At 37.1% G+C, this 12,454-nt stretch overlaps 1 protein-coding gene across 9 annotated transcripts in view; it reads left to right on the forward strand.

The window, feature by feature from the left end:
- Window positions 1–12,454, forward strand: part of STX17 (syntaxin 17) — a 41,539-nt gene that overhangs the window by 22,066 nt on the left and 7,019 nt on the right. For all 9 annotated transcript variants that reach the window (XM_087758395.1, XM_087758429.1, XM_087758405.1 and 6 more), the window contains one exon: window positions 7,895–8,114. In XM_087758395.1, the coding sequence (XP_087614521.1) occupies window positions 7,895–8,114 (220 nt within the window). The remainder of the gene's footprint in view (window positions 1–7,894; window positions 8,115–12,454) is intronic.

Raw genomic sequence — 12,454 nt, forward strand, 5'->3', positions numbered from 1 at the left:
TGATTTTTCACAAAGCACTTTTGAAATATGAATATAAAATAAGTTTATTCTTAGTATTGAAAGAGTCTTCCAAATGTGGAAGTCCTGTTAAGATGATGGCATTCTAACAGGTGTTGTGTAGTAAGCATGTGTTTGCTTATGTCTGTGCTCTAATCTGTTTTCACATATGAGGGAAGGAACTCTTTGTTATCAGTATCATTTGTTTAGCAAGGCAAAATCTATCAATAATTAGAGAAAAAGTAATCATGTTGAAGATTATGTTTTTAAATACATTAAGTGCTTTAGTAATAAAACCTCATATTTGTCTCTAGAAACACTTATATTTGTCTTGAACCTAAAGTCTGCCATTTTCACTTTCAGCCAACATAAATTTTCTTATATTTTATTTAATGCTTATTGCTTTTAGATCTGGATGCAAGTTATGCATTAAAGTGGTTCACATTCTGATACCCAGAGAGCAGAATAAGTATCTGGGTCCATGCAAGAAGAGTGGACTAACTCTTTGTTTTAATTAAATAGTTAGGAGTCTGGAGTACTTGATAATAAATTATATGACATGTAGAATGTGTTTGCTGTAAGCTGTTTAAATGTTTACCAATGGACTTGTGATCTGTTTGTTTGCGAAGAAATCAGATTAATTATTGTGATACCAAATGTTCTCTGCAGCACACACTTTGCTCTCAGAATTAGATGTTGTAAAAATACATTAGGAATCCCTAAGTCAATATTGACCCAAGGCATGCGCCACAAGTTTTAGACAAATATATGCACAGCCACTCTACATTTAATCCATGTGCACATAATTAGCCATTTTTCTGAATTTTCAGTTTACCCAGAATAATTACTTCTGTTGTACTTTTGATGATGGTCAAAATTATAATAGAAGTATAGATGAGCATAAATGTATACCTCTTCTTTCTGGTGACTGGATGCCACATTAAAAAATTCTAAAAAGGAAAGTGAAGACACTGGGGAAATCTTTGTATAGGGCATGATGACACCCTTTCAAAAATACTGACAAAATAGCACTTATATGCTGTGTATGAGTTCTCACGAATGTGCTCTTGTAGATTTTCATTTTTAGGGACAGTCTGTGGACTTCTTAAAATGTTAGGGCCTGAATAAATATGCAGTTTTGCTAGGCTTTGCCCTATATATGCTGACTATACCATACAATTAGTTAATTATTGCAAGATTTAAGTTAATTTCAAAGAAATGGCAGTATTTTGTCGTAACGCCTAGGGACTGCTTTGATCATATTCATAGTGAGAGGCAGAAAAATACTGCAGTTACTAGAGAAGATACAAGGCATTGAACAAAACCAGGAAAAATGGTCTGGAGTTAGTCTATATTCAGCCTACAAAAGGAGACTCTGTTCTGCAAAACATACCTAGGCAGACATAGTCTCTCCAGCGTGTTGCTCTAACATGGAAAGCTACTTGAAAAACGTTAATGTATTTTTTTTTTTTCATTTTCACTTTCACAATTTCCATTTCAGCTGAAAACGGTTTACAAGTAAAAGATGGTTTTCAGTCAACCCTCTTTTGCATAAATCTTCAAAGCATAGTTGTATGGCTCATATCTTCTATACCATCTCTAAAATTATGCAGTCTTCAAATTAAGTATCTTTCTGGAATACTACGCAATATACTGGGAGAGCATGAGAAGCAGGGTAGATGAGTGTCTTTATCGCTGCAGGAGATTGTTTATGGTATCAGCGCAGGGTCACGTAAAATCAGCTCATTATTGCAGCCTTAAAATACATCCTTAAACTCAGATTTTCTTTGACCAATGCCAAGAAATTTGTAACATATATCCTTTATTCCATTATTCTGAACAAAGTCCAGAGAAGATAAGTGAAGGCAAGATTACATTTGCACAGCTAAGCTACTGCAGTACTTTCTACAAAGTCGTATTTATGTTTGAGAGGGTTTAAGGTGGTGGGTTTGTTTGGAGGTGCTTTGGAGGTACTTCTTAATTTAAAACAACAACATGCAGAATGGAGGGAGAGTTGACAGTGATTAATGCATAGAAGACAGGAGATAAAAAGGGACTGATTTGTAGGACATGACAGATCCTGTGTCATCCATGTACTATTGCAGCATAAAGACTTGTGTAAACTATTGGAAAATGTATGACATTACATTTAATGATAATACAACCAAGAAGAAGAAAAAGAGAATGATGGTGGCAGAAATTGAGTGTAATAATGGCATGACCACCATGATTCACTTAGCTGGTAGCGTTAGGAGCAGTGTAGGCTGATGGGGATAGAGTAAGTGAAGTAACAGCTACAGTTATATGGAAATAATCCTACAGCTCAAGTCACTGCTGCCTTTTCAAGGGTTTTGGTCCCATCTCAGCCCTTTAACATTTGTACGAGGCGGAGCCATGCAGACCTGGTGTTGATCCTGGTGCCCAGGGGCCTCATGTTGGGTCAGCACTGAAGCACTGAGGTGTCCTTACGCTCTTTGTTACTGCCTCTTTGCCTTGTGGTGTTACGTGTCCTTAAACAGCATGCTGTGGCAGCGTAGCCCAAGCTCTCTGCCACAGCACGGTACTGTGAGTCACGCCGTGTGTTTGCCAGCTATTGAATAGGAATTCCATTATTTCCTTCTTTGATGTCATCCATTACTTTTTCTCAATTGTAATGAAATTGGTTGCACACAAGAGACAGGTGTTGCTGGTATAACACTGGTGGTGATGTTCACGGGTGTTATGTATTTGAGTGCGAAGTGATGGTGATATTTTAAGGTGGCCTATGGAAACAGCATCTATTTTTCATCAGGTTTGAAAATTCAGCAGTCACCATTAGTGAAGAAAAATTACTGCTCTGAAAAACAAATACTCAAAAAAATGAAGGATTTTTACTCTTTTGTATAAATAAGTGTTACTAGTTTTCTGAAAATTGCTGTTAAGACTTCTGAATCCCTTAGGGAGCCTATTGCTTTTCTCACGTGTCCAAGACATCTATAGAGGAACTCCTGCTCATAAACCACTCAGGAGAAGCAGAATATGGGAAGATACTTTGTGTTTTTAAAGATAATTCTAAAAACGGAATTCTTATAATAATTCCTTCTCTTACTTGTTTAAAACTGTGCGCTGGGTAATAAGGTAAGCTTAATGGGCAGATATGTACAGTCATTTTCAGCAACAGTGATTTAAAAAAAAAAGTTTACATGAAGCTCTCCTTTGGCTCATTTATCTCTCTTTGTATTTTACTTTCTGATAGAAATTCACAATTTATTCTTTATTCTTTATTTTTTATTGAATGTGTTTGTAAAGATTTTGAAAAGAATGGAAAAGCAGTGCAACTTCATTGTGTATGACTTACCTGTTTCTTTCCATTTTGGATGTGTTGGCAGTCAACAGATTTTTCACAGTACTTGTGAAAACCGTGCCACTTCTCATTTACTTTTCTGAAAAAAAGGCATTACAGTTATTCACATAATGTAGCGAATCCACCATCCTGGTGGATCTCCCAGACCTACCTCCAAATTTGTGGACACTTTAGAAAACTTAGGCTCAGGCTTTGTGTCCCTACCTCAGTTCTGCATTTATTCAAGAAGAACAATGAACCTTACTCCAATAAAGTCCTTTGAGACCTAGGGATGAAAGCACTATATAATAGCTATGTAACATTAGTTTCATTATATAGCAAAAATATGCGAACAGCATAAAGCTGAGAGAGACTTTCTGGTGGAGAGGACAGGATTAGAATTCATAATGATGTTGAGAAAAGACCTGAAAAATCAGTATGTTTTTGGATGGGGACAAGGACAATCGTTGACTGTATAGATCCAGCGTGGGAAGCTGTTGGGGCAGCACTTCTGCAGAGCAGGACTTGAGGGACACGGAGTAGAAGTGAGCCAATGGTGTGGTAGTGGTACAAAAAAGCCAAATAACGTAGTGGGATATAGAAATGGGTAAATGGAGGAGTAGTCAGTGTGGTCTCTCATACAGTCTCTTTGGTCAGGATCCCAGGTAGAATAGTTAGGGCACCACACTTTTAAGGAATCTATGGACTGATGAGGGAGTATTCAGAGAGAGCAGTGAAAATGGTCAGAAATTGGGAAAACGAGACTTATTTGGAAAGACTGACAAATTAGTTATTTTGCCCAAAGAACGCCTGATGGTGGCGTGTTGTCTGTTTGAAAACATGGAAAAGATGGTTGCAAAGAGGACAGGGCTTGTCTTTCTGTGTTTTGAACAGAGAGGATTAGAAATACCTGGTTTAAACTGAGGCAAGAGAGATTTCTGTTAGGTGTGAGGAAAAATGCTATGGCAATTAGGATGATGAATTCTTGTAATATAATATCAGGGAGGTTGTAGCTCTTCATAAAGAAGTCCTTGTAAGACCAGATTAGATAAACAACTGTCAGAAATAAAGTAGGGACAACGGATCCTGCTTTGGAGGGATGACTTCCCAAGGTTTTCGCCAGCTTTATTTTCCTACAGTTTTTGTGAGAAAGCTATTTGAAACAAAGACTGTTACTGGATTTTGGAAGTTAACAGACCAAAATTGCAAATATTATAAAGAAAAATTCTGTGTCTCTTGGGCTAAGTTTGGCGAGTTTGAAACTCAGGAGTTCCCATAAATGAAAACAGGATTTTGCATTACCTTCCTCGCTAAGTAAGCATGGTTTTAAAAGTGGAAACAGTTGGGAAGAGGGTGATATACTTTTATGCTCTACCCAGAAATTAAACTCTGTCCCATTAAAATGATTATGAAAAGAAGTCACAGTCATTTGCATATCCATAACATTTATCATGTTACACCCTGGTGAGCTCCCAAGACGTGTCTCCTCGCAGTGGGGCTTAGCTTTCTTGCTAGGCTGAATCCGTTTAGCTTCTGTTTAATTGGCAATAAATGGAACAAGAATCCTCTCTCTAAAACCACAAAGGAAAAGGTACTAAAATTAAATTTCACCAAGTAGGCAAATATCATCACCTGATTCCTCCATCTTCTTTCTCACAACTCTTTCTCTTTGATCAGCAATGTAATAACGAACAGTGAAAGTGAGGATCTGATTTAGCCATTCCTTGGGATTGGTAGTTCGTATCTCTTGAAGCTTCCCTTCAGGATTTTTGAAAACTCCAGCAGCAAGTTGGTGCTTGTGTTGGTCACTGCACAGTAACCAACTTCATTATACCCATGCGTTGGCTATACTGGTAATTTGCCCTAGCTGCAGCTGCAGTGGTGCAAATCCCTAGCAGAGCTATGTTTTAACTCAATTTCAACTGGGAAATTTTCCTTTTTTTAAAAAGAAACCGCTTTGAAAGCGTTATTAGCTCATCCCAAACTTACTATTGTCACTGTTTCACAACATGTTTTTGTTTGACTTATCGTTTTTTGTCTCCGTTATGGCCAAAGACAGGATAATAATAATAATTTTGTTTCCTGAAACAAAATAGCAGGATCAACTTCACTCAGTCCCCTGCTATAATGGTCACAAAATCGATAATTAAATGTTGTGTCTAGATAGTCCCGTTTTGCCTTTTAAATGAAATTCCAAGATTTTATAAACCGAGAATTTTGGCATGTGGTGGACTATGACAGTGATGACATTCTCCCTTTTTCAGTACTTACGGGCAGACCATGGGAGGAAGATAACAGGGAGAGCAAGGCAGATTAAGATGAGAAATGTATGAGGAAAATTATTGGGTACCATGTTTCTAATTCAACTCAATATCTTACAAAGTTATTTTTTGTATCTCCCTTTTTTTAATTGTTAATCAGTGTTTTTACCTGGGGTTAGCCTTAAATAATGCAGCCTAAATTGGCTAGTAGTACTCTTAATTTAAGCATACAATAGAATATACTCTAAGTAATTTGACAAATGATTTTTACAAATCAATAGTTCTTTCTTTGGTTGCTAATATGGCTCATGCAGTGTTACTTTAATTTGTTGTTGAATTAATTTCCTTCTTCTATAATTATATTTCTACTATTTTTTTTCATACATGTTAAAAAAAATTAATTCTACTAGTCTATATAAACAACATAAATTCCATCTAGTTCCTGCTTTTCCAGGTAAGCAAGATTGCCATTCTAAGGCATTACCTGTACCTGGTTTGTATTACTGAAGAAAATCTTTCGTTTTCTAACCACTCACTGATGTTAATCCATTCTCTTGTTCTGCTCTGAGAAGAATATTCAAAACAATTGGTAAATAGTGCAATAAATAATGTAATTTATTATATCATCTTATAATGCAGTGCAATGAATATTATTTTTATTAAAGCCTTATTTTTTTTATAATTAGATAAAAACTCTGTCCTAAAACAACGAGTGGTATAATTTAGACTATAAATTTCTTCTTTTCATTTGTAGAAAAATAAAAGTTGCGTGCATTTTTAGATTTTAAAAGCCTAGTCAATAAAACAACCCTTTATTTTTGCTGTAGACAGAAATTTATTTCACAGGAGATGCCTGCACACAGACTCTTCTTGCTAGTTGTGAATAGTTTATATCTTCTTAAAACTCTTGTAACTAAAGAAATATTTCTGTATTTCATTATATTTGGTATTCCAATCAAACAAATATATTCGTCCTTCTTCTGAAAAAAGAATATAAATATTGCAAAAAGAAGTAATCCTTCTTCTTTGTCCCTGAAGTTGTCTTTACAAAACAAAAATGAGAGTTTTGGGGTAGTTGGGGGTTGCGAATGATTGTATCCTGAAGTGCTAGAATCACCACAGTTGCTTATTATAAAAAAAGCAAATTTTGAGAAGCAGTCACTTATTTTATTTGGCTATTATTTTAACTTGTTGCAACCTGTGCAAATATTTTGGCAAAGGCCTAAATTGCTCACAGACACCAAAATAACTTCAGTAATTTCATAGTGAATTAATTAGTTAAATACATTAATTGAATCCCAAAATAAGACAAACTGACCTCTTTACTTGGAGAAGTGGATAAAGTATAAAATTGACAGCAAGAAAATAAAAATATTGATGGGGATGGCTTCCAAAATATTTCTCCCTTGTTTTGTGGTTGGCTGATACTCCAGATAAATTAGTTTGCCAGAGAAGATAATAGGTACCATCTCTTCCTGGATCTTTGGTTCTTATTCTCCTGGGGCAGATAGCTTAGTTTTCCCTATGGAAAGGAGGCCACGTCCAAAAAGACTCAGCAATATGTCCAGGTGATGCCTCACTGCACTGTTTAGGGACTGCTGGGTTGGGAGCTGCCGCCTCCATTTATTTTTTTTTATGGAGAACTGAGTGAACTCACAAGCACAAGCAAATATTAAAAATATTGGCGAGCTGGTTATGATGTAGTGGCACCTCCGAGTAAGAAGCACTCGGAAGTACCAATGCCTTCCTCTGGGGACAGCTTTGAGCTCCGCTTGACGTGACCAGATGGCTGACTTGCTCAGTACCACTGTCATCTGACTTAGCAAGAGCAGGAGATGGGACAAGAAGGGATCATCTCTAGGTTGAGCTACCTTCAGTGAGGACAAGCCGCTTTCTCTGCAGAGGACTGTATTTTTTACAGGGTGTCTCTTCTGCAGGAGCAGAACAAAAAGACCAGGGAAAGGGAATAGCACTGGGTCACAAAATAACAGAGTCTGGGAGGCCCAAGGTGGGTTCAAAGGAAGGATTCACGGCTTTATCGGCAGCACAGGCTTTTACAGCAATTGGGGGCGTCTTCCACAGGTGAACCAGCTGCAGTCACATAATGTAATCTGGAGTTAGTGGAGAGGTGACCTGGAACATAGTGATTGCTTGAAATCTGGGACTTTGAGGGTTTTTTTGGTCATAGTTTGTTAAAACTTAGAAGTGGCACTTTTTGTGATTATTTAAAGATAATCAAGATGATAGTTGCTTCCCAAACACAAAAGGTGCTCTTACGTAGTAAGCTACAAAATAACTCTTAAAACTGTTACAGCAACTCCGAGCCAATATGAGAGAGATGGAGAAACTCTGTCTGCGAGTCCGACAGGAAGACTTCCCAGTTCTGCAGAGAATGATAAATCCAGTTAAAGAGGAAGCTTCATTTGCCATAAAAGACTTCCTGCAGCTCCATTCTGAATCTGCAGAAGAACTTAAAAAGCAGCTCGAAGGACAGGAGGATGCCTCTTTAACCAGATCTGCAACTGTAGGAGGAGGTAGTAGAATTTCATTTCTATATCTCTGATATCTATATTGTTGTATCCACTCCACATTTTCTGACCAGAGTAACAAGCAAACAAATGAGATTTCAGCTGAAGAATAATTGTTAATCAAGAAGTGGATTTTCTTTCCCTACACCACACTTTTCTCATGACCTGTGACAGAGTTTTGGTAAGTGGAGAATGCTCTAATGAAAGTATCTTAAGAAATGAGCTAGTTGTGGCCTTCCATGAAAAAGATCCCATAGCCTTGGGTCTTGAAATAGAAGACTGTTCATACGAAGAAGAACACTTACACTCCTGTTTCACAGTAGCTTGACTTCTTTCCCCTGCCCCCGCAAATCACTTGATTGTGTGTGAGTCATAATTTAGGCCGTTTTCATTGAATTAGTGCTTGCAACATCAAGAAGGAAACAATTTTTATATGACAGACGCTATAATATGCCATTGCTGAAATACCTGGAAAAGAGGAGCAAGTCTCTATATAAAGGAGAACATCTCTTCCTGTAACATTTTATCTCAGTAACTGACAAGAAAGCAGAAACCTGTATAAATCCATTTAAATAAAAGATTTTGAAAACACACTATAACATGCTACATGTCAGACGTGTTTGCAGGTTTTCCCTCCTTTCTCTGCAAAATGCCTTTCATTCCCTGTTCTACCATTCTGTCGTCAGGGGAAGCCCTTACTGTGCCCTGGCTAGTGCTCTCTGCTAATGATCTGTGAGAAAGCTGGTTACATCAGGATTAAATCCTTCCGTGTAATAGTAATTAGCTTGATTGCTGCAGTAGCAGTATTGTTTAAAATTGTTTGGAAATTTCATGTGGCTTTAAAAGCGAAAGAGTATTCTCAGTCAGTGGCATTGTAGAAGAACCTGCCATCAAATGTGATTTCATGACCCTTCTTGTTGCTATATAGAGAACTACAAGAACTCTTCCAAGTGTGATTAACAAGCTAGCGAGGCTAATGGTCAAACAGGGAGAAAAGAAGAGTAGATTTGGAAGACTGGGCTTGCTTTCGAGAATATCGTGTGCAGTAGTATCAGAAAGCCTTATGAATGTCAAGATATATCAAATATAGAACCATAGAATGGTTTGGGTTGGAAGGGACTTTTGAAGTTCATCTAGTCCAACCCCCCTGCCATGGGCAGGGACATCTTTCACTGGATCAGGTTGCTCAAAGCCCCGTTCAACCTGACCTTGAACACTTCCAATGATGGGGGGCATCCATAACTTCTCTGGGCAGCCTGTCCCAGTGTCTTACCACCCTCATCATAAACAATTTCTGTCTTCTTACCAGGCCAATAAAGAAGACTGAATTGCCTTCTGACATGTGAATCTTGACTTTTTCAACACCTTCAGCATCTTGTAGTTGGTTGTTCTGTAGTTTGTCCTGATATCTTTGCGGGTTTCAAAGTCTGGCTATATGCTGCATTCTCCTTCCCCTCCAAAAAAAGAAGATATTAACAGAATCTGTTCTCTTGCAGTCCTCTGAGACCCCCTTACTCAAGTGCTCAGAAATATGCTTGAACTTGCAGAGGCTGTTTCTTAAATGCTCAAGAGTGAATCTCATCAGACCCTCAGGACTTGAATAGATCTAGCTCATCTAGATATGTTTAACCTGTTCTCTTTATGTTTCAGCCTATCCTTTTTTTTCTTTCTTGTTTAAATTTATTGCATCAAATACCTGATTACAGCTACCTGTTTGTATGAAGACTGATTTAATCTTTCTCTGTTATTTTCTTTCTTTGCCTGGCAATGCGCTTGCACTTCCTTTCTCTTCCTCTAACTTGAAAAGCATTCACAGAAACTTTCTGGCTGCCATTTATGCCCCTTGGTAGTTGCAATTTATTTGTGTCCTAGTCTTTATGATAGTAACTTTCCATGCTTCTATTATTCCTTGTACTCATCTTAATTTTGTGTCAAATTCTGGATATCCGGGGTGTTGCAGAGCTCTTGCTGAATCCATAAATATTTTCCTCAGCATCAGGACAATTTGTTGTCATCTTCAGTATAGCCTGTTTTATTAGTGTCTGCCAGCTCTTCGGCGGTCCTTTAGGAACTTCTTCCCCATAGTTTCTATTAATCAGTTTGCCAAATGTGTTAATATCTCATTTGGGGGGAGCTCTTTGTCTTTAGTCTTTTACGCTGAGTTTTACAATAGTGAACTCTGGTATTCAGCGATCCCCTTCATCCATATTAGCCATTACTTCCAGGCGCTTTGTGAGCTCTTCTCTGTGACAATCAGAATTAAATTTACAATATCGCTTCTTTTGGGAACTTTCTGCAGTTGTCCTCAATACATTCTGGTATTTCATTGGAAAGGCCTTGTCTTGGCTTATTGCTTTTCTAACAGTTACAGAGATGTTAAATGGGAACTAGAGTTTAATTTCAAAGAACAGGACTGCTTTTTTAATCTGAAATACCTTTAAAGTATGGAGGACATTGAGCATAACTGCACTTCAGAAAGACAAGAAATTGATCAGAAAGATTGGGATGAGAAGAACGGAAAAATATTACTGGAATGACAGGCTCCTCAAGTCTGCTCAAGAATACAGGAAATAATTCACCCCATTTAAAGTGAAACATACAGGCAGGCAGACAACTAAATACAATTAAACAGATTTTTTTTTTTCAGGTTTGCTTGACAGTGAAAGCAGCTCTGTTGAATTGCTAACACAGATGCAATATATCGCCTATTCTTTTGCAGCTTAGAGGCTGCAGTCCTGAAAGCAAATCTTGGCTGCTGATCTTAATCAAAGGAGCTTCAGTATGCCCATTCTTTGTAGCATGTTGCTTCCCATCTGGTAGAGAAGGAAGGAGTTTACAAATTCAAATCGCCCATTTAGAAGGCACGTCAGTGAAATGATGTGGTCCCTTCCCCCCCTTCACCATCCTCGGCTCAGGTCCAATGGAAATGGAATTTAATTGCATTTTGAACAAATATTAACAAAAGGTGAGACTCCACTCTTAAAATTACTAAGATCTTTTAACCAACATATTGAATCTTCCGGAGCATTAGATTTTTATCTTGAGTGTAATGAGGTGTGAAGCTGCTCTATGAAATCTGCAGAGGTGTTTTGTATTACTGCATTTCTGTGGAGATGCTGTAAGTGAAGTGGTGGAGCCACTTCCATTCTCAGTTCTATTAAAATTGGTTAGACTTGATAAAATGTGAACTAGTGAATATAAATTTCTTACTCACACTTTCAGCCCAAATGCGACTTCACCTTCTGTTACTCTTCTTCTTATTTAATTTTTTGAAGCGAGTACAGAATTTTTTGGAGAATTTTTTTTCCCCCTAATTTTTAGTTATTAGAAAATGAAAGCAGTGTAAACCTACGTATAATTTTAACTTCTCTTGAATGTGTGTCATGCAAAACGTCAGGATCATTCATGTATGTTGAAGGATGTGCTTTTGTACAATAGGTCAGCATGGATTGTTAAGGACAGACCAGAATAGGGAACGTAATTTGTGAGGAGGCAGTTTTGCCTAGTGAGCTTTTTTTTTGCTTTTGAGTTACGAATATTTTAACTTCAACCAACTTAGCATGCATGTGGCTGATTAGGGAAGAGTACACTTTTCTTGGCAGAAGAAACTTGATTTTGAAATAAGATTGTGAACTACTGAAATGGAATAAAATACTCAAACCCAAGGTTAAATGTCAGAATATGTAGCAGAATTGGTTTATCCAAAAATGGACACATTTGGATATGTGATTAATTATACGGAAAAGGGAAAAGGCATATTTCAGAACTGAGTATATAACATTAATTAATCTGATGCTATAGATCAAAAATATGTTCTGGAAGAACAGGTGATGATTGTAGAAGGTGAAATGCCTTCCGTGTCTGGATTCTTAAAGGAAAAGGGGGAGGAATAATTAGAAAGAAAAACAAGCCCAAAATAAAACCGCAGATTGCTTACTCCATCCTTGTTTCTCTGCTACTCTGCTTACTTAGTAATTACAGCTGAATATTGGCTTCATTGATGTTAGACTTCTATTGATTTGAGAGTAGGAAGATTAGGCCCTTAATGTATTTTGAGATACTGGGATAAAAACGCTGAGAAATGGACAAATGTTATGAAAATGTATCATTTTTATTTTATCTGAAATTAATTCCATGAGTAAGCATGCACTATTACTGACTTTTTATCGAATATGATTATTTGTTTTCCATTGTTCGTATCTGTTGTAGTAACAGTTATATAATATTATTATAGTACCTTGGTACATTCATTGTTTCTAAAGAAGACGTTAATGCAATATTTACACTTTAATATTATTAGACATAGCTAACCAGTCTTCCCCATGTTAAACTTTCTCTTGCTACGA

The sequence above is a fragment of the Nipponia nippon genome, unplaced genomic scaffold (genome assembly GCF_047370975.1).
Source record: "Nipponia nippon isolate SJK-2023a ecotype South Korea unplaced genomic scaffold, ASM4737097v1 scaffold_1, whole genome shotgun sequence".
Lineage (NCBI taxonomy): Eukaryota > Metazoa > Chordata > Aves > Pelecaniformes > Threskiornithidae > Nipponia > Nipponia nippon.